General features: G+C 40.6%; 1 protein-coding gene across 2 annotated transcripts in view; it reads right to left on the bottom strand.

Annotated features, from left to right (window-relative positions):
- dph6 (diphthamine biosynthesis 6) overlaps positions 1-23,573 on the bottom strand; it is a 114,112-nt gene that overhangs the window by 47,745 nt on the left and 42,794 nt on the right. For both annotated transcript variants that reach the window (XM_084393341.1, XM_084393342.1), the window contains exons 7-12: positions 23,208-23,302; positions 23,029-23,122; positions 18,747-18,891; positions 16,741-16,866; positions 14,317-14,446; positions 11,992-12,166 (exon numbers count right to left, since the gene is read on the bottom strand). In XM_084393341.1, coding sequence (XP_084249467.1) covers positions 11,992-12,166; positions 14,317-14,446; positions 16,741-16,866; positions 18,747-18,891; positions 23,029-23,122; positions 23,208-23,302 — 765 coding nt within the window. The remainder of the gene's footprint in view (positions 1-11,991; positions 12,167-14,316; positions 14,447-16,740; positions 16,867-18,746; positions 18,892-23,028; positions 23,123-23,207; positions 23,303-23,573) is intronic.

Below are 23,573 nucleotides of genomic sequence, written 5' to 3'. Positions count from 1 at the left end.
TGAGAAACGAATGCAACATTAAGAGCCGGTTCACACAGAACATGGTTTTCCATTAAAAATCAAAGATGGCGCTGCTGTGAATCAGGTTTAAAACACTCCTGTGAGAGTTTATGTGTGAGCGCTCCTGAAGAGCATCACAGGTTTCTCTTCACACCGTGTTTTAGCAGCGTTGAGCTTTATAGCCAATCACAGACGTATCTGTTGAGCGCATGAACGCAATGGCCAATCAGAAGTGTTTAAGTTAGTCAGAATCCGCTCAATGTTCAGCGCTAGTTCTGCACGCTCGCGAATCCTTTCAACATAACCAACAAAGTACGAACATAATGTCCATAAGAGATTCACTGCACAGCTTCGTTGATTATAACAGGAGTTTCTGCAAGAGTTTCTGGATTTAAATGTGCAATTGAATCCGATTGACAGTGAAAACCATTGAAATGGATGGGACAATGTATGTCAAATGATCTGTGCATCGAGTCCTGAAGTGTAAAATAACAGACCTGCCACTTTTTTTATGTAATAATGTGTTACTTTGCTCATATTGGGTCTCATTTATGAAGCGAACGCACAACAGAAACATGGGCGTAAGGGCATTTCCACGCTAAACCTGGGATTCATCAACACGGACGTGAGCGATCAAACCTCACGTCAGGCCTCAGCTCGTGTGTGTGAGTTTTAGACCTCGCGTGAGCAGAGTAAATCTAGCGGAGGATTGAAACGAAGCTCAATCGATCATTAACCGTTAAGAATGTCAATGTCAGAAATGACATTAGAATAGATGTGCGTCTGTGACCTGTTATTTCCCCAGGGCTTCAGCTTTATGTGCGCAAACATCAGATCATGAGGATCCTCACACATCACACACATACAGCGCTTCTGTGAACCCAGGAGAACTGGGAATAAAATAAATAGACTACACAAAATATATTTAACTTAAATAATTAACAGATTTACAACAACAACAAACGGTGCGACAAGTAGCCTATAGGATTCGCTCGTTTTAGAGAAACTAATGCTAGGTTTCTGTATTATTAACATATATTCTAGTGTTGCTAACTTGACATTTCAGCCAGTCATCATCAAACTAAAATGCAGTCAACCAAACATAAATGTTACACTGCTCAAATGAAGACGCGTGTTCATCGTGTTCGTCCAAGCAAACACATTTTCGTGCATATGACGGATGCCGTGTTACACCGGGACCCCGGGACACGAGTCAGACACAAAGCCTTGTTCACATTTACGCATTTGGCAGAGGCTTTTATCCAAATAACATTGTATTTCAAGCTACACATTTATAGTCATACCAGTTCTTGCTTTCCCTGGGAATCGAACCCATGACCTCGGCGTTGCGCGCCGGCGCTCTACTGCTCGAGCTACAGGAAAGCTCACATACTGAACAAGCCCAGAGCCGTACAGTTTCACTTTAAATAAAGACATTTTGATGATGTTTGTATGTTGCCTAATGAATGCCACTATAGCCTGATTTGTGTTATATTTCATAGTTTAATATATAATTCACAGCTACTTATCTTTAATTCTTGTTCTGAATGGCGTTACATTTACAGGATTTGTTGTGAAGTGAGAGGAAAACAGCTTATAATGTTGATAATGTTTCAGTATTTAATATGCGTATTATAAATTAATATAATTGTTTGCATTTACGAGGTCAGCGGGTGTTTCTGGAGTACGATCACCTCCTCCTCTTGCCGGGTTGTGTCTCTCCGTGTCGTAAACTCTTCTGAATCGTGAGTTTTTAGGGGCATGATGTTAAAATGACGATCGTTTGACGCCGCCACATTTATCAATATATACGATTGTTCGTACGATGGGATTTGGCAGCATGTAAATGTTTCACGGACCACATGTGAACGCTGTCGAAAGATGATTTCTGTGCTCGTTTCCACGTTAGATTGATAAACGAGGCCCATTATTACTAATTTGACACATTTTAGACCTCTAGCAAAGATGCACACAGAGTCTGATTCATCTGCTCAAACCAGTTCTTCTGAACCGATCCATTTCAATGAACTGATTCAAAACAATCGCAGCGAATGTTCAGTCTAAATGAGTTAATGGCCTACAGGGTGACGGTTGTGTTGCTTATTTTCAGGAGTTCAAGTCATTAATTTCCCATTTGTTTCCTCCTGTTTTACCCCATTAATCAGAAGACACTCAATTCAGTTCAAATGACATGCGATTGCTAAATAAATACTGCTGTTTTTACTCGCTAGTGCTGTATTAGTGTGTGTAATCAATGTTAAACAACATCCTTCAATATAACAAATGATTAAATATAAAGTGATTCTTGTGAAGCGTTGATTTACAGTGTTCGACTAGCATTTCACTTCTGGAGCTGGAAATAGGGCTGTGAGACGTTTAATCGCGATTAATCACATCCACAATAAAAGTTTGTGTTTATATAATATATGTGTGTGTGTACTGTGTATAATTAATTTGCATATATAAACACACACACACACACACACACACACACACGCATGTATATAATTGAGAAATATTTGCATGTATATATAGGTTATATATATATATATATATATATATATATATATAAATATACACGCATGTATATAATTGAGAAATATTTGCATGTATATATATATATATGAAGAGTTCAGATGCAAAAGCCTGTAAGTGCCGTCTGAAATTTTCTTCTAGAATGATCATTTTTATCAAGCTCGTATATTTAAGTTCAATAATTTCACTTAAATGGCAATGAAAATTACCTATTAATTGTCATTTAAGTGAAATTACTTAAATATATGAGCTTGATAAAAATGATCATTCTAGAAGAAAATTTCAGACGGCACTTACAGGCTTTTGCATCTGAACTCTTCATATATATATATATAAATAACACATTTTTCTTAAATATATACATGCGTGTATATATATATATATGTGTGTGTGTGTGTATGTACATACATACATACAAATGAATTATACACAGCACATACACACATATATATTATGTAAACACAAACTTTTATTTAGGATGTGATTAATCATGATTAATAGTTTCACAGCCCTATTAGGAAACGATCTTTGGTTTCAGATGCATTTGTTCATTTAGTTTCCATGTGACAATATTAAGAATATCGTGGATTGCTTGAGAATGCATCAGATGTGAGTTTGTTACACTTTTTGCACAATCCAATCCAGAAAATATAGTTTCTCTTGACAGACGTCTGCAGTGTGCACTGAATTCAGTGTGTGGCCAAACACCTTCTTGCTCGCGTTATCATATTAAAAGCTGAGGTTTTGGTCTTGAGGAGTGTGTTCTGCTGTAAGTGATGGTTTATGAAAGCTGATGGCATCTTTACAGTGTTTCTGCTCTCGCCTGCAGCGCTGCGCATTACTGACGCATTATTACACGCTCGCATGCTCTCCTATCAACTGCTCCTCAACTAATGTTAATAGACTAGAAAATTGAGACATTTATGAAGTATGGGCAGTGTTTATGAAAAAATCCATAAAATATGACAAGGGCGAGGTGAGATGAAAGCGGGCTTTAATAGACGGCGGCGACGGGAGAGCTGACGAGATCCTCCTACCAGATCCTCATTTACACGCGCTACAAACAAAGTTAAATGTTCTAATTAATCTGAACACACACTCCTCCTGCCCAGAGCCTCATTAACTGATCCTGCTAATGAAGAGGCTTCCACACACACACACACACACACACACACACACACACACACACACACACACACACACACACACAATCATTTCTCTCAGACATACACACACACCATCATAAAACATACACACACACACACACACACACACACTCCTCCTGCCCAGAGCCTCATTAACTGATCCTGCTAATGAAGAGGCTTCCACACACACACACACACACACACACACACACCATCATTTCTCTCAGACATACACACACACCATCATAAAACATACACACACACACACACACACACACACACACACACACACACACACACACACACACACACACACACACACACACACACACACACACACACACACACACACACACTCCTCCTGCCCAGAGCCTCATTAACTGATCCTGCTAATGAAGAGGCTTCCACACACACACACACACACACACACACACACACACACACACACACACACACACACCATCATTTCTCTCAGACATACACACACACCATCATAAAACATACACACACACACACACTCCTCCTGCCCAGAGCCTCATTAACTGATCCTGCTAATGAAGAGGCTTCCACACACACCATCAGAAAACACACATACACACACCATCAGAAAACACACTCACACACACATCATCATAAAACACTCGCACACACACCATCAGAAAACACTCACACACATCATCAGAAAACACACACACACACACACACACACACACACACACACACACACACACACACACACACACACACACACACACACACACACACCATCAGAAAACACACTCACTCACACACACACACACACAATCATAAAACACACTCACTCACACACACACACACACACACACACACACACACACACACACACACACACACCATCATAAAATCACTTTTTAAAACTTGCACACATGAAACGAGCGCTGTGTCGGCGGGAGAAGGCGATGTCTGTGAAACACACTGAACTGTGACTGACTGTAAAGGCCACGATTTAAACAACTTTACATCAAATACAGCTTTTGATTTGATCATTTATATATCAGGATCATGTATATTCATTTAAAATATATACGATTATAAATAAACACACACACACCTTATTATCCTAATTGTGAAGCTTTTTAGCAAGTCCATTAGCTTCTCCTTGATCCAGCAGTTAAAAACTGAATGTAAAGCTGTGTAAGGGTGTGTAGAGACCCTGGAAACACCAGTAACCCCTGACCTCTGACCCCTGACCTCTTCCAAACCTGAGTGCAGGATCACATCAACTAATAAAAGCATCCGGCCTCTAGTGTCGCCATCCAGTCTCTGAATCTGCACTAAAATTACTTATTATTTAGTGCTTATGAAAAGTAGAAGCTGCAGTTTTTAGCATGTTTGTCTAGTGTTAAGATCCAACAGCATTTATTAGTGACATTCCCAAGAGCTCTTCCAGGTCAGCTGAGCGTTCCCGACTGGCAGGTTGACTGGCTTGATTTTAGTTCACTTTGTCCAGATCTAAGAGCATCTCGCTTGTTTCAGAAGAGCAGTGTGTGCAGTGTGTTAATGCAAAAACTGCTTTTCTTACTCAGTATTGTTCTCTTGTTTCCAGTCCATATAAACATTCTTACATCAAGAAGCATTTACTAGATGAGTACGACAAGGAATTCTGTCTTGTTTCCTGATAAAAATGTTCAAGTTTTTGCTTAAAACAAGGAACATGATCTTCCAATGGGGTAAGAAATAATAATCTTGTTTTCCATTGGAATTAAGATTATTTTTCTGACCCCACTGGCAGATCATTCTCCTTGTTTTATGCAAAAACTCAATTTAATTTATTTTGATCATTTTACTCATCTAGTAAATGCTTCTTGATTCAATAATGTTTAGATATTTGGACTGGAAACGAGACAAAAACACTGAGTAAGAAAAGCATTTTCCTGTGATTGAGTGAGGAGTTCATTGACGGCTCTTATCGGAGCGTCAGGAGCAGGCGTCCCGTCATATTCCTCAATGGAGGCGGATTACAGTCCCGGAGCGTCTCGGGAGAATCCCAGCTCATTGTTTTAATCGAGTTACACCCTTAAGCAGATTACGGAGACGTTCCCGCAGCACACACGCGCTCATTGTGGGCGGCAGAACCAGATTCTTCCCCAATGCAAATCCAATTGCGGGGCCATTCCCCGGGAATAAAACGAGCCTCCCGATGGAGTGGGCGTATTCCCGAAACTGGGACTAACAGGACTACGTGTTAAAGGGGATTATTCCACATGTCCCAGGGTGGCGTGCTGATCGTGATTTAACAGTGTTTGTGTTTCTGTTACGATCGCTGGAGTTTGAGTCGCTCTTCCGAAGGGATTTTCCTGAACGGGAAACATTAAATCACCAAAGTGTGCGTCGACACGCAATTTACAACTCCTGCTGTTAACCACGAGTTTGGTTAATGAAGGGTCAGCCCGACCATCTGCCGACATGCAAAGCTTAATCGTCTGTTATGAGAGGAAATTGATTTTTTTTTTTTTTTTCATTCGCTTGGAAAAATGTTTCTTCCCTCCGTTTGCTTACGCCGGAAGACTCGCAACATTAGCAAGGTGTAAAAGCCACTAATGCGACGTCAAACATGGTTCGATCATCCCTCATTACATCCAGCATCCTTTGCAGGACATAAATATAATACGCCGAAGCCTTAAATGATAAACGGCAAATTGAATTTGCATAAACATCCAAATAACGGCCCAGGATCATCTGATGTGGGAGAAGAGCGGAAGCTGGATCTGCCACGCGTCCAGCGTTCCTCATTACGGATATCAGGACTATTATGCTAATCGTGACCTCGGCGCGCAGGCTAATCAGGGGCGAAACGGGAGAAGAAAAACCTAATTCATTTAATCTAAAGGACGCGAGCGCGAGGGCCTGGAGACACAGGAACACCAACGCAAAGGTTAACGAACGTGCCTCATCAAATCTGATCAGCATCGGGACAACATCAGCCTGTTCTCTGCAATTAGACCAGGGCTTTGATGAACACACACACACTGATGATTGCACATCTCACACACACTTTACAAACAGCGCCTGAAGTCATTGTTTCGCTCCGACACATGCTCAACGTTCAGGAAAACTCAATATTATGATAAAACCCAGTTTAAAACCAATTAATTGTTTGATATTGTTCTTTTCTAGCAATAGAGAACGATAACCGTCCAGCTGCAGCTATAGTGTGTGTGGGAAATATTACAAGAAAATCCTTTTTCTTTCAATAACAGGATTAATTGTGACAGGAAAATAGTTTTGGCAATCAGAATTGAAGTTAATTAAATTCACTTAAGAACAGCATATGGGTCTGAGAAGACACTTCAGAATTAAAAAATAAAATTCACATATTCTTTTATTTTTTTACTCATTTTTAATTCTGAAGTGTCTTTACAGCGGGGTTAATATCAACTAAAACTTAAATAAAAATAAATAAAATAAAAAACAGATTTTTTTTTACTATATAATATAAAATATAATAATATAATATAACTTCAGAATTTAAAATAATTAATTTTTTCTTTTTTCTTATTTCATTATTTTCTTATTTTCATTTTTCTTAATTCTTATTTCATTTTTTTTTTACTTATTTTTTATTCTGAAGTGTCTTTACAGCAGGGTTACTATTAACCAAAACCTTTAAAAAAAAAAAAAACATAAAATATAATAAAATATATAACATAAAAACATTATATAATAAAACATAATATTAACTAATTTTAATTCAGCTAGTTGCAACATTTCTCACTTTCGGTTTAGTTTAACTTGATTCACTAAAGTAACTAAAACCTAAATTTAAATAAAATGAATAAAAACTATAAAGACACATAAAAAAAAACTAAATTATATATATATATATAAAATTGAAAAATAAAAAACCTTTTGTAACTTGAAATAAAATATATAATATAACTTCAGAATTAAAAATACTGTCATTTTTCTACTTTTTACTAACTTTAATTCAGCGAGTTGCAACATTGCAACATTTCTTATTTTCGTTTAGTTTAACTTGATACACTAAAATAACTAAAACTAAAAGTTAAAGTAACTAAAACAAAAATTTAAATAAAATTCATAAAAACTATATAGACACATTTAAAAAACAAAAACTAATAAAAGTGACAAAACACAGAAAACAATTGCACAAATATAAAAGTGTGAACTAAAACCTACAGAAGTCTCTCAATATCGCCGACCTAACCCAGTTCCTCGACCCCCGTGCGGTTCTCCTCTGAACACTGACGTTAGCCGTTTCTCCACACTCAATCTAATAATGAATCAGTGGTTATTGGCGGGAGAGGTGGAGGGGGATTCCTCATTGGAGCGCGTGGCGGGGGGTTAGCGTGCGCGCGGGCTCAGCGTGGGGCTAATTATATCACTGTGGGGCCGAGTCTACAGGCTCCACTTCAGCACATGTGACGCGAGCGCTGGCTGTCGTGTGTGTGTGTGTGTGTGTGTGTGACGGGCTGTGCAACTGCGTTTACCCGTGATTGAGCTGTTGAGTTTAGCATATTACACTCGCTGTGTGCTAATTCAACACAGATTAGCATATAGAGCGATCGCGCCTCAATCATGTCAGCCTTTGTTTCCTTCATAAGAGGCTTTCGCACCGGAGGAACCGCTTCAGAGTTCCTGAACTACTGCCGGAAGTTCCCGGATGTCGGCGTGTTCACACCGCAGGAGCGACTCTAGCTCTGGGTTTACTCTAGACCAGCGCTATAGGAACTACAGCGGCTCGTTCACATGCACCACTTCTGTGGTTTATCCCGACTGATGAATCTGAGCGTAGTGTTTACATGAGCGCTAAACGTGATCGGGTTGATGTTCTGACATGATCAAATCGGGATAGATTTACGTCATTTAGATCTACATCATTACGCTATTGCTACGTCATTACACTATTGCTACATCATTACGCTATTGCTACGGTCATTACGCTATTGCTACGTCATTACGCTATTGCTACGTCATTACACTATTGCTACGTCATTACACTATTGCTACATCATTACGCTATTGCTACGTCATTACACTATTGCTACATCATTACGCTATTGCTACGGTCATTACGCTATTGCTACGTCATTACACTATTGCTACGTCATTACACTATTGCTACATCATTACGCTATTGCTACGTCATTACACTATTGCTACATCATTACGCTATTGCTACGGTCATTACGCTATTGCTACGTCATTACGCTATTGCTACGTCATTACGCTATTGCTACGTCATTACACTATTGCTACATCATTACGCTATTGCTACGGTCATTACGCTATTGCTACATCATTACGCTATTGCTACATCATTACGCTATTGCTACATCATTACGCTATTGCTACGGTCATTACGCTATTGCTACGTCATTACGCTATTGCTACGGTCATTACGCTATTGCTACGTCATTACGCTATTGCTACGTCATTACACTATTGCTACATCATTACGCTATTGCTACGGTCATTACGCTATTGCTACGTCATTACGCTATTGCTACATCATTACACTATTGCTACGTCATCGCACATGCGCAGTGCTTTCAGTTTCGGTGTTCAATCTGATCAAGTGTTCACATGTTCTCTGCATCGGATTAGAAAAGGAATAAACACCCCTTTCAATCCGATCGACACTTCAGTCGGGTCGAGCTCAATCGGGTCGAGCTCAATCGGGTCAAGCTCAGTCGGGTCGAGCTCAGTGGGGCCGAGCTCAGTCGGGTCGAGCTCAGTCGGGTCGAGCTCAGTCGGGTCGAGCTCAGTCGGGTCGAGCTCAATCGGGTCGAGCTCAGTCGGGTCGAGCTCAGTCGGGTCGAGCTCAATCGGGTCGAGCTCAGTCGGGTCGAGCTCAGTGGGGCCGAGCTCAGTCGGGTCGAGCTCAGTCGGGTCGAGCTCAGTCGGGTCGAGCTCAATCGGGTCGAGCTCAGTCGGGTCGAGCTCAGTCGGGTCGAGCTCAGTCGGGTCGAGCTCAGTCGGGTCGAGCTCAATCGGGCCGAGCTTAGTCGGGTCGAGCTCAGTTGGGTCGAGCTCAGTCGGGTCGAGTCGGGCCGAGCTCAGTCAGGTCGAGCTCAGTCGGGTCGAGTCGGGCCGAGCTCAGTCGGGTCGAGCTCAGTTGGGTCGAGCTCAGTCGGGTCGAGTCGGGCCGAGCTCAGTCAGGTCGAGCTCAGTCGGGTCGAGCTCAGTCGGGTCGAGTCGGGCCGAGCTCAGTCGGGTCGAGCTCAGTGGGGCCGAGCTCAGTCGGGTCGAGCTCAGTGGGGCCGAGCTCAGTCGGGTCGAGCTCAGTCGGGTCGAGCTCAGTCGGGTCGAGCTCAGTCGGGTCGAGCTCAATCGGGTCGAGCTCAGTCGGGTCGAGCTCAGTCGGGTCGAGCTCAATCGGGTCGAGCTCAGTCGGGTCGAGCTCAGTGGGGCCGAGCTCAGTCGGGTCGAGCTCAGTCGGGTCGAGCTCAGTCGGGTCGAGCTCAATCGGGTCGAGCTCAGTCGGGTCGAGCTCAGTCGGGTCGAGCTCAGTCGGGTCGAGCTCAGTCGGGTCGAGCTCAATCGGGCCGAGCTTAGTCGGGTCGAGCTCAGTTGGGTCGAGCTCAGTCGGGTCGAGTCGGGCCGAGCTCAGTCAGGTCGAGCTCAGTCGGGTCGAGTCGGGCCGAGCTCAGTCGGGTCGAGCTCAGTTGGGTCGAGCTCAGTCGGGTCGAGTCGGGCCGAGCTCAGTCAGGTCGAGCTCAGTCGGGTCGAGTCGGGCCGAGCTCAGTCGGGTCGAGCTCAGTCGGGTCGAGCTCAGTCGGGTCGAGCTCAGTCGGGTCGAGCTCAGTTGGGTCGAGCTCAGTCGGGTCGAGTCGGGCCGAGCTCAGTCAGGTCGAGCTCAGTCGGGTCGAGTCGGGCCGAGCTCAGTCGGGTCGAGCTCAGTCGGGTCGAGCTCAGTTGGGTCGAGCTCAGTCGGGTCGAGTCGGGCCGAGCTCAGTCGGGTCGAGCTCAATCGGATCGATTACGGCGTTTACATGAAGCTTTCAGTGCGCTTGAGCCGTCAGTCACATTACTAATGGACTATTGGTTGCATGTAAACGCAGTGACTGTAGTGTTCGCTGATTGGCCGAACGCACGAAACACCAGCACCCGCCATTTTAAAAAGCTGTGTAAACACACAGATTATAGCCTATATATTGACTCCAGAAACTAACTCTACGAACATGGAAAACAGGGATAGATGGAGCTCTTTATCTTTACGATGAGGAGAAATCCCAACGTGACTTCGAGGATCCAAGAGAAACAACAACCACACGGCATCCGCTAATAACTCTTCATCACTGACGACTTTCTGTGTGTATCAGTTCTATCTAATATCGTATTACAGGACTGTTAGACCGATCGTACACTAATGAACAGGAGAATGTGAACTGTGTGTTCAGTCGTTCTCAGTGCCGTCAAAATAAAAGTCCCAACAACAAGCGAGTCTCACGTCACCTCAGAGCTCCTACTGGCGCTCGAACGCAACCAGGAAAACGTTCCTAAGGGAACCATCAGTTCTCAGGAAACACCCTGGAGGCTCGTTCCCAGAACTCAGTTCCTAAAAAATAATTTTTAATTTTTTTTAATTATTGTGATTTTAACAGTAAAAATGCTACGGGGAAAAACTGTTAATTGGTGAACAGAAAGTTTGCGTACTGTAGGCTATACGGTGAATAACTGTGATAAATCTATCGTAATACGATAATGTCATTTTACAGTCAAATACCGTTAAATTTACACGTCAATTTTTTGGAAGTCATTGTATAATATACAGTTAAAAAACATAAATTGACATTCCCACAATTCCCTGCGTGACTCTTCACATTTGATGTATTTTTGTTGAAATAACTGTTTCTCCATAGTTTTTCTAATCAGTTGTGTACATTAGGGTTTAATGCTACATTTAATATTGTTAAATTAATGTTTATTGCATTTTTTAAATTTCATATGTGTTATCATGATGGTGATTAGTGTGTGTGTGAATGACACTGTGAAGCTTCTATATATATTACTATTAACTTTCTAGTGGAAAAGCTGTTTGTGATGAGCTTTGATTGATCAGGTGACTCTCATCACAGCTGTGATTGGTGGTACAAATGGATCTTAGTATTTCAATATATCGGTAAATTAACATTATATTAGATAATACGTTTTTTTTACTGTAAATTTAACTCAAGTCTTTAAAACCTAAAATGTTTCTTACGGTAAATGTCTGGCAACCACAGCTGCCGTTTTTTACCGTAAACTGAACATGATTTGTACACTGAGCTAGCCGGTGTGAAAGGCCCTATGGAGAGCTGAAGTGTACCCGTGCGGCCTGGCTGTAGGGCCCGATGCTGGCCGGGGCCCAGTGAGACCGGCTCTGGACGTGAAGTGTGTGTCTCTGAGGAAAGCTGTCGTTCTCGCTCGCCGTCGTCCAATCGTGAAGCAGAACGTCCATCTGAAGATGCTGACCCAGCGGGAGAGACGCCTGGACACACACCCTGATGAGACAACACACACTGAACAGCTCGTAACCAAACTTATCAAACGAGACCTTCCCAGACTTCCTATGTTGTCTATGAAAGCCTGATTTTTATGTGAAGGACTAGATACATTTTAGCAACTGCAACACACTGACATTACAGGCTCTATCGGCATTATCCTGAACATTATAAGCAGCGCACGCACACGTCACATACATTTGATTTTCTCAGCAAAAATGTATCTAGTCCTTCACATAAAAATCAGGCTTACAGAGACAACATAGGAAGTCTGGGAAGTGGTGGTGCAACGGATCACAAAATTCATGTTTCGAATCATTTACGGTTTTTGAGCCACGGATCAGATAATTTTTCAGATCAGAAAAAAAAAATATATATATATATATATATGGGGGGGATGTAACTTTTCATTTATTACTTAAAGCTCACTTGAAGTTCTTCGATACCATATCAAAAACTACTAGCCTAACTGCTAAAGTTCAATCATTATTAAAAACAAGTGAACAGTCAGTAATAAAATAAGAACAAATACACAAATTATAAGCAGAGATGAATACTAAATAACAAAGTTAAAGTCTAACAGTAGTGTTCAGGTACAGAAATTAATAATTAGGCCTAAATGTAAAATAACAATATTTGTTCACTGTAGAATTTAAATATAGTTTCATCTCTGTTAAAGCTGTATTTTGTTGTTTTATTAACATTAATAACACAGATGACAGCAGGAATATTAGGCTACTGTCACTTTAAGACCGAATATACTGACAAACATCCGGTTTCTTTCTTAACTGTTCACTTACGACAGAACCAAGAGAATACTCTCCGAGACGGGCATTTAGACATCATTCTCTCTGTGTGTGCACGCGCTTCGGGTGTGTGTGTGTGTGTGTGTGTGTGTGTGTGTGTGCACAGATAACTCAAGAATCCCAATTTTCACCTCTCCTTCCATGTTTAAAATAGTTTGTAAATTGCCAAGACAAAACACGTCCAAATGATAAACTTTCACTCTATGATGGTTAAATTTAGCAGTTAATCCGTGGGGAGCCGATCCGTGGGGAGCCGATCCGTACGGATAAACGGCGATCCGTCGCACCCCTACTGGGAAGGTCTCGTTTCTTAAGTTTCGTTACAAGCTGTTCAAAACACTGGCAATAAAAAAGTGATTAATAACAAGAAAATTCATACATATAACACCGGTAAAGGAGGAGACTTTCAACCCGCTTTGTATTGTTCTGTTGGTAGTGTAATGTAAATACAGTGTGTGCTCTTTCTCCATGATATCTCACCGTTTATTGGTCAGTAAAATCCGCTGGATGCCACAAAATGAAGCGTTTTGCCTGTGAACAGCTCAAGAGCTTTTAAAACTACAGACTGAACATCTGCAATTTAATATTCCTGCCCAGAGACAAGTCTGATCCACAGAAGAGCCGCCGAAATCAAGTGCATTGTGGGTGTTGAAGGTTTGACAAAATAAATATATATATATATATATATATATATATATATATATAAAATATAATATATATAACAAATACCCATTTTTCTAGTTATTCTCAGCTCTAAAACATATTAGCAGGTATAAATTGTATATTCTCTCGTCAATTTTATATATATATTTTTCATTTTAATTCATTCAGGATTCACACGGTCTTGGAAACCTGCATATATGAGAAAGTGTGATTTCTAGACCTGGTAAAGTCATGAAAAATAATAAATGTATGTAAATCTATGGATATTTTACATTTTTATAATGAATATACATTTTTCTAGTTATTCCAAGCACTAGAATATTTCACCCGGTATAAATTGTGAGTAAAAAAACTAAGATTCACTAACACTACTTGAAACCTTTATGCATCATGAATTATAAAGGTATTCATAATGCACAATAGTAATGCATTAAATATTTTAATAAATGACTGTAACAAAAGTCAAACCCATTATAATATGAACAGATTTCTTGTTGCATCATTGGTTGTTTTAATGCATTGTACTTTCTAAAGGTTTCTGTAACCAATAACTGCGGTTACAATTATTCATACAATGCATTATAAGGAGCATCATTAATGCATTAAAATACCTTTATAATGCATTATAGATAAAGGCTTGGAGTTAAAGTGTTATCCAGTGACTCAGGAGCAGTGGTGTACCTGGCGGGCGGATCGAGCGTGAAGAAGCTCTGATACACAGAGTTGATGAGGCTGAAGTCCTGCATGTCCCTGACGTACAGATGGACCAGAAGCACATGCTTCATCAGCCAGCCGCTCTCCTGCAGACGCCCTGAGAACACACACACACACTCAACACATCATCTCACACAGGCAAAACTATCCTGTTCAGAGGAAATATGGCTTGCTTTTTTGCCATGAAAGATTTAAAAGTCTAATAAAATACATCACACACTAGACTGTAAATCTTAATTAAAGAAAACTGGTGTTCTTCAGTCTTGCCAAGCGAACTATAGCTCGTTCTGAGGCAGATTTGGCCAGAAACAAGTGATGGGTGTAAAGTGCAAGTTTTTGTGCATGTTCAATTAGATTGTTGTGCTAATTTTAATAATAATACCACTCCTAAAAATTCTAATTTCAAGAATCTTAAGAAAGGTCAAAGGTGATTTTTTTTTTTTTTAAATAACATAAAATGCCCTAAAGCAAGATGCACTTAAATCTAGGCAAAGTGAACTAAAATGATTAATTTAATGGTATGTTTTAAGAATTTTCATCTATTTTCAGATTATTGTGTATCTTAAACTAAATTAAATAAGCTGAATTTAAGGTTAAATATTCTAGTTAATGCAATCTTCACTAAAATGACTTAAGCCCCTTTCACACAGCGCATTGAACCCGGGAAATTGCCGGCAAATTGCCGGAACGCCTTCTGTGTAAACGCAAACACGACCCGGGTTTAATGCCGGGATCGATGCCGGGTTGGGGACCTAGTAACATTGCCGTGTTCAGTCCCGGGACGCGCGCTGTGTGAACAAAAGCCGTAATAATGCCGTGTCGTAGTGATGACGCTGAAGCCGGGATCGTTCGCCAGCTGTGAAACGGTACGAAATGCGCAATTTTATGATCGAATCAGAGAAATAAATGCACAAGCGTGGTTTCTCGAGAGAGAAATCGCAGCTCATAAGCAAACTGAAGACGCTGCTGAGACATTACAAGTCACATCGATGTCACGTGTCTTTCCGGGACATACACGGGTTGTGTGTGAACGCACTCTCTGATTCCGGAAAATCACTGGCAGTGTGAATGAACCAAAATCAAATGAACCCGGGTCAAATCCCGGGTCACTTTATCCGTGTATTTTCCGGAATCTCTGTGTGAAAGGGGCTATATTATTTAGAGCTTATGAAAAGTGAAAGCTGCAGTTTTCAGCATGTTTGTCTAGTTTTAAGACCCAACAGTATTTCTAGTGCCTGGATTTAAGATCAAATATTCTATTTTCACTTTATTTATTTATTATTCAATTCTTCAGTGAAAGCTGCAGTTTTCAGCATGTTTGTCTAGTGTTAAGATCCAATAGCATTTATTAGTGACTATTTTCAAGAGCTCTTCCAGGTCAGCTGAGCGTTCCCCACTGGCAGATTGACTGGCTTGATTTTAGTTCACTTTGCCCAGATCTAAGAGCATCTCGCTTGTTTCAGAAAGGGCTGAATTCATGTTTCATTAGTCGAGTTTGCGGCTGAACTTCTAAGAAATCCTGCTTTCTCACCTCAGGCTCAGAGACGCACAAACACACACGTCGCACATGAAAACACAGTGTTTTCAACACCCCGCCGCACGCACAATGGAAGCGCCCGAGACCCCATTAGACTTTCACACGCCGGCGAGTTTGTTTTTCCTTCGCAGGCGTTTGCGTTTCAGCGCACTTCGCTCGACAAGAAAGCCGGTCATTAAATATTAACTTGTTTAATATTGTCTCAGCGCTGTGAAGCTGTTTGGCGAAGTAAGACGAAAAAGATTAAATATGCTTTTCATCTGGAGCCGCTCCGGCTAAAGATTGCTCTCTGTGCTGTTACGGGCCGCTCTTGTGCAAGTTCTGCGGGCGATAGAAGAGCTTCGTTTAATCTGAAGTGTGTTTCGTGACAGATGGAGCCGCTGACACTCGTGTGAAGAAGAGCGGTCCCGAAGAAAGAGCCCCTGTACCTCTTAAAAGTGCATTTTACCAGCACAACAAGAGCGATGAAAGCGTGTGTGTGAACAAAGGCCTGTGTGCCGTCAGCGTGTGATGGGCTGAACTGCCCAGAAGCTCTTCATATTCTTCATTATTCAGGGCAAAAACAACACAAACTCAACACTGTCACTGCAAAAAAGGCTTTCTTACTTAGTATTTTTGTCTTGTTTCCAGTTCAAATATCAAAAAACTCTTAAATCAAGATGCATTTACTAAAGTACCATAAGATATTATGTCTTGTTTTCTGGGGAAATAATAACAAATTAGGAGAGTTTTTGCTTAAAACAAACACTATTATCTGCCAATGGTGTGAGAAAAATATCCTGTTTCTGTTTGAATTAAGATGATTCTTCCCGAACGCACGTGTGTTGTGATGTTATATCACACACTGATCTTACTCTGCAGGAGTGTGAAGATGTGCCGGGTCTGGCTCTGGACGTGTGTGTGTTCGGACCGACGCGCCGTCAAGCCACCGATCCACTGGAAACCCGACGGACTCCTGGATGAGTGTGACGGCAGACGACCTTCAACACAACATCATCATCATCATCATCTATACATGTGCATTACACACGTTTCATCCGTTCCCTGGGAAAAGCTGGTGACTTACATTGGAAACAAGCACTGTGTACATTGATGATACAAACTCGTTAAACGACTAATAACACGGTTCTGAACTCTACTTATAGTCCCTTTAAAGGAGTAGTTCACTTCAGAATTGGTGATGATTTACTCTCTCCCACGTCATCCAAGATGTTCATGTCTTTCTTTCTTCAGTGGAAAAGAAATGAAAGTTTTTGAGGAAAACATTCCAGGATGTTCCTCCATATAGTGTCTTCAATGGGGTCCAACGGGTCGAAGGTCCAGATGTGAGTTTCAGTGCAGCTTCAAAGTCTCGACACGATCCAGCCGAGGAATAAGAGTCTTATCTAGACAAACCAGCGGACGTTTTAGAACAAAATAAACATTTATATACTTTTAACCACAAATGCTGGTCTTGCACTCGCTGTGATGCGACACACATTACGTAATCAGGGTGAAAGGTCAAGCGTGACGTAGGTGCAAGAACAGATCCAGTGTTTACTAAGAGAACGTGCAAAGACTGAGTCAAACGCCATTTACTAAAAATAATACATAAATAAAAGGTAAAGCAATGATGTGGGATGATTTTGAAGTTGGAGGAGAAAATGAGATGAGAGTTTTTCACCCGACTCTACATTTCTGACCCGGAACACGCGTGACCTTTCACCCTGATTACGTAATGTGTGTCGCATCACAGATAGTGCAAGACCAGCATTAGTGGTTAAAAGTATATAAATGTTTATTTTGTTCTAAAATGTCGGCTGGTTTGTCTAGATCAGACTCTTATTCCTCGGCTGGATCGTGTCGAGACTTTGAAGCTGCACTGAAACTCACATCTGGACCTTCGACCCGTTGGACCCCATTGAAGACACTATATGGAGAAACATCCTGGAGTGTTTTCCTCAAAAACCTTCATTTCTTTTCCACTGAAGAAAGAAAGACATGGACATCTTGGATGACGTGGGAGAGAGTAAATCATCAGGAAATTTTAATTCTGAAATGAACTGCTCCTTTAAAGACACTACTCTACTGAGAGGGTTTTACTGTGAAACTGTCTATGCTAGCATGCCACACTAATTGACTAGTTGGTTGTTAAACGGCTAGTGGTGACTTAAAATGATTTTAAACACAATAAAACAAGCATTAAAATAATCCAACAACTAAAAATCAAGATAATTCTTATTTTAATTCACTCCATCAACAACTGGATTCACATGGACTTGAAAAATGCACTGATGTTAGTGACGCACTCAGGTTATTTCTCTCTGAAACGTGTCTTTGGTTGTCAGTAACTGCACAGGTTGTAGTTTTTAAATTAATGGTGAAAAAAGATACATCAGAAAAACCAGCTGTTTCAACAGGAGTGTGTAGAGTTTTATATTCACTGTAAGAGGAAGCTCTTTTCTGGCATAGAGAACATCATGGTGCTGAACGATCAACTTTACACATAAATATACTGTATAATTTATAAACACCATGGAATTAATAATGGCAATATCCAAAACACATGGTTCATCCCCCCAAAAACACTGTATTAACCAGGGCCGTTCCCTGGAAATGTGATGCGGCCAATGAGCTTCTTCTTTAGGTCTGTGCTTTTGTTTTGCTATTGTAATGATGCTACATGATCTACTGCCCGGCTCGCCAATCATAAACATGGCATTAGCATAGTGTCTTATACTGTGCTACTTTTGTTTTGGTGTTGATTAATCAATACAATTTTGAAGGAATTTCAGTGAAGTAACAGTTATACTGCAGGCAGACAATATGATGTGCTTTATAGCAGAACACACACACACACACACACACACACACTCCTCACCCTGCTCCGGCTGACAACTGCGCTCAGCGTTTGATGGACATGCTCGCTGGACGTCTGGAGTTTTATCAGCATATTCCAGCTCTTCTGTCATCTTGTCAATGGTGTTCTGGCAAGGACATCCACTGAGAGGCAGTGCTCCCGAGCCCTGCAGGAGACGACACACACACACACACACACACACACACACACACGCTTGATCAGTCAACCTGCAGGCTGATACGCTGGAAAATATATGAATATGATCATCATCTCTGTGTGGAAGCCCATGACCACCACATGCTTTTAAATCACAATTATGAGATAAAAAGTCACAATTATGAGATAAAAAGTCACAATTATGAGATAGGTCACAATTATGATAAATGTCGCAAGTATGAGATAACTATGAGATGTTAGTAATTATGAACAGGGTTTGAAATTTACTTTTTCACCCACCGGCCAATTTGGCTACTAAATTTTTAAGTTACCAGCCATTCAGAACTTCTTCTAATACTTCTTATTATAGATTATTGAAATATATACATAAAATTAGGGTTTCATACATAAATTACTTGGTGTTAATTTCAAACCCTGATTATGAGATAAGTGTCAACACTGAAACTAATAATTGTATGAAATTATCAAAATTAAGAAATGTTAATCAATTATGAGATAAAAATTCAAAATTATGAGACACTAAGTCAAAATTAAGAAATAAGTGTCAAAATTGCCATACTAATAATTATGAGAAAAAGTACAAATTATAATATATTAAGTCATTATTATAAGATAAAAAGTAAATTACGAAATGTCAATTATGAGATAAAAAGTCAAAATTACGATATTCAGTCAATTACGAGATAAGTGTCAAAATTGACATACTAATAATTATATGAAGTATCAAAATTAAGAAACTAATAATTATCAGAAAAAAAGTCAAAATTATAAGATGCTAAGGCATTATGAGATAAAGTCAAAATTTTGAGTGTCTTGTGACTTTTTATCTCATAATTGTGTTTTTTAAGTCATAATTATGAGCTAAGTTTCAAAATTAGGACATACTTAGTCATAATCATGAGATTACAAACAGCAAAATTATAAGATACTAAGCTCTGATTATGAAATAAGTGTTGAAATTGACATGATAATCAATTATGAGATAAAAAGTAAAAATCCAAGTCAAACTTTTGTCATAATACTCGACTTTCTCTCATAATGACTTTTTATATTATAGTTATGATTTTTTTCCCCTCATGTTTGAAAGAAACTGGGCTTCCACACGTCTGCGTGTTCCCAGAGCCGGTTCGGTCCGATGTTTCCAGGGGTCATCCGGGTCACACCCGCGGGTTTGCTTTTCTCACGGTAACATTTGTGATGTAGTGCAAGAAGACCCCCTCAAACGCCACACACACACACACACACACACCACCTGATTACAGCATGCCGAACACACCACATTTTTAATAAATATTTCAGATCTCTTTAATGTCCCGCTGTCATCTGCAGCTGACCGTATGATAATTCGGTTAATTATGCTGCAGTGTGTGTGTGTGCAGGGGAGGAACACACACACACACACACACACACACCCCCCCCAGAGCCGTGTCAGCGTGGATCTGTCAGCGTGACGGAGAGTGCTCTCGACTGAGCTTCTCTCGCAGGGTTTCCCTGCGCTGCGGGCGAGAGAGCTTGCCTTCTCAGGCCATGTGTTTTCATCCCCGATCCTCCACCAACACACAGCAGAACACACACACAAATAAACACGCGACCGCGCAGAGCCAGAAGCTGAGACTGAGGACACGGCGTGACCCGAAACACACCAACTCCTCCACAAGAGCAGATCCACAGCCCAACATCATCATAGCCTGCTGATTATAAAACACACGCTGGTTTCTGATTGGTCTGCAGATACTGTGCATCAATATTCAATACACATCTGCAATGAATATAGTTTTACATTTCAGTCTGCTGCTTTCATAAAACTATCACGACACACTTCGAATGTAATGCACAATGGTTGGGGTGTGTCTGGTGAGGGGTTAAAGGTCACTGTGACCTTGACGGATGCGTTCACGTGCCGCATTATAACACGAGAGGAGTAGTATGGACACACACACGGGCATGAACAGCACACACTCCTTAAGGACATCATCACAACAACAGTTAGAGGAAACGCTCAACACAAAGTCACATGAATAACCTTCCCAGCGTACCTGAGCACTCAGAGGATGATGTGAGCGGACGTGTGTGTTACGGCAGGCCTGCTTTCAGGCACGGGTGAATATTGCAGACGTCACAGTCTCCTACACACGGGACACACAGAGAAGAGAGCTGGCAGAGCGCCCTCCTGATGAGGAGACTGACAGAGCATTTCTGTACATCACTGGTGAAACACTGGGGTTTGAGAGTGGACCAAAAACAATGATTGATTCAATTTTAATGTGACATGAAATTAAACACACTAAACTCAAATAGCGATATATCTTATTAAATCGAAAGCTGCAATTAAATTTAAGTCCCCCTGTGGTGTAAATCCAGCTTTTAATGTTGTTTATGTGTCTATGTGGTGTTTTTAATATGATTTAAGACAAAGCATGTGTAAGTTCATAAGTCGACACCATTGCTGAGTATTTCCTCCTTAAAACTGCAGTGAACCAAAGACAGTCTCAAACACACGCTTTGAAATCGCTGGTGTTTCTGACGTCACAAACTACCTTGTAACCAATCAGATCAACGTGTGATCGTCAACCAGTGGATCTCTGAGCTGAGTGAGTGAGTGGAGGCGGGGCTCATTTGCATATTCATAGAACCTCGTATACTAAATGAGGCGAGGGTGTCGAGTTACATTCAAGATATTTTAAGGCATGAAGACATTTTTTTCAAGGAAAAAAGGGAAAAGCTTAATTATGCCATTTTGGTGATCTAAGATGAGTTTTAAAGGGGTGGTATAATGCCCTTTTCACAAGATGTAAAATAAGTATCTGATGTCCCCAGAGTGTGTGAAGTTTTATCTCATAATACCCCACAGATATTTTTATAGCATGTTAAAGTTGTCACTTTTTGAGCGTGAGCAAAAACGCACAGTTTTTGAGTCTGTCCCTTTAAATGCAAATGAGCTGCTGCTCTCGGCACAGGGGGCGGAGCTTAAAGAGCTTGTTCCTTTTACCTCACACACACACACACTAAAAACTTCAAAATCTTTTAGCCTTTTATGTTCAAACCGGATTCAGACAATGATGGAGAGACTCAAGAAGAAGTGACAACATGTAGAATGGTTAGTTGATGAATTTATGTTGCTGATGTGTAGTTATCGTCTAGTCATTGATTAGCATATTCTGTCATGATAATCTATAAATGCGTTCCCGGGGGCGGGGTTTATGTAAATTCTAGGGTTTGTGATGTCACTAACCCAGGAGGAATGTGGTGTAGTCTCTACCAGCCGTTTGTTGTAGTCCTTAAAAAAAGATTTCTGTAAAAGCAAATATCTCCCTTTGCTTTGAACTTTGCAGATGTTGTTTATGCTCTAACATCAACATTACACACTAACTAAAGTTAGAAAAGTCAAATCATAATCAACCACCCCTTTAAGGGTAAAAGGATTGAATACTTTACAGTATATAGTCTGTTGCGCTGCGTGTTTCAGAACAAAGAGCGGCTGTGATTTCATTTACACATGAGCAGCTTATAGTGTGCTTTTGGGAAAAAACATTATATTATATTATATAATTATAATTATAATTATTATTTTATTTGAATGCTTCTGGAAATTGTGTTTCCCGGATAGATTGAGTTCCCCCCAAAAAACAAAATATATTTTGCCTCCCATCTCATACTATTTCCATCACAAAAGATTTATGAGCAAATGCAAAGTTTCTCAGGGCCACGGAGAGCTTGGCTAGCCCATTTCACACATACACACACATATATACAGTTTAATAAAAGCAATACAAATTAAACACAAAACAAATGTCCTTCAGAAAAAGTATTTTGTCTGTTTACTTCCATGTCATGTGACCATTAGCCTACATCAGAACCGCGAACATGAAAATTCATTGTTACATAATTGAAATATGAACTTATAATAATATAAGTATTACTAATAGTTTAGGTCCAGGAGCTTCCGCTGACAAAAGTTTTGGAAGGGTTCGATTCCCAGAGAAGGCTTGAACTCATAGAAATGTGCATTGCTCTGGAAATAGCACCGAAGAGCCAGTCGCTGGTTCTGACATCACACACACTGACACGACTAACTTCATAAGTGGAGGTCAGGTGCAGGACAGGCCTGGTTTAGGCTGAACCGTACTTCTGTTTTGTCCTCGGTGTGCATGCGTGTGAAGCGCAGGTATCCCACAGGAGCGAAGGCATCGGCCGAGTGGATCACGGTCTCCGCAGAGTCACTGAAACACAGAGCACACAGTCTCACACACACACACACACACACACACACGATAAGCACATACTGGCGTTGTGTTTGAGACTTACATGACGATCTTCTTCTTGAAGAGCGGACAGTCAACGGTGAAGGTCTCGTACTCGCCTCCTTCCCCACAGATGTGAACTCCATACTTCTCTGAAAGCTGTCGCAAACATCACACCGTCACTACATATTCATATTACAGCAACATCACAGTTATTATTAATTACATGATATAGTTCTTTTTTTGCTGGCTATTAATAGCAAATGTTTATATACACTACCGGTCAAAAGTTATTTAAAAAAGTTATAAGTCTCTTCTGCTCATCAAGGCTGCATTAATTTGATCAAAATATACAGTAAAAATATTTAAATATTATTATAATGTAAATCATCTGTTTTCTATGTGATTATATATTAAAGTGTAATTTATT

The sequence above is a fragment of the Rutilus rutilus genome (genome assembly GCF_951802725.1).
Source record: "Rutilus rutilus genome assembly, chromosome: 21".
Taxonomy (NCBI): Eukaryota; Metazoa; Chordata; class Actinopteri; order Cypriniformes; family Leuciscidae; genus Rutilus; species Rutilus rutilus.
The sequence above is the reverse complement of the archived record's forward strand: the minus strand, read 5'-3'. Positions and strand labels throughout refer to the sequence as shown.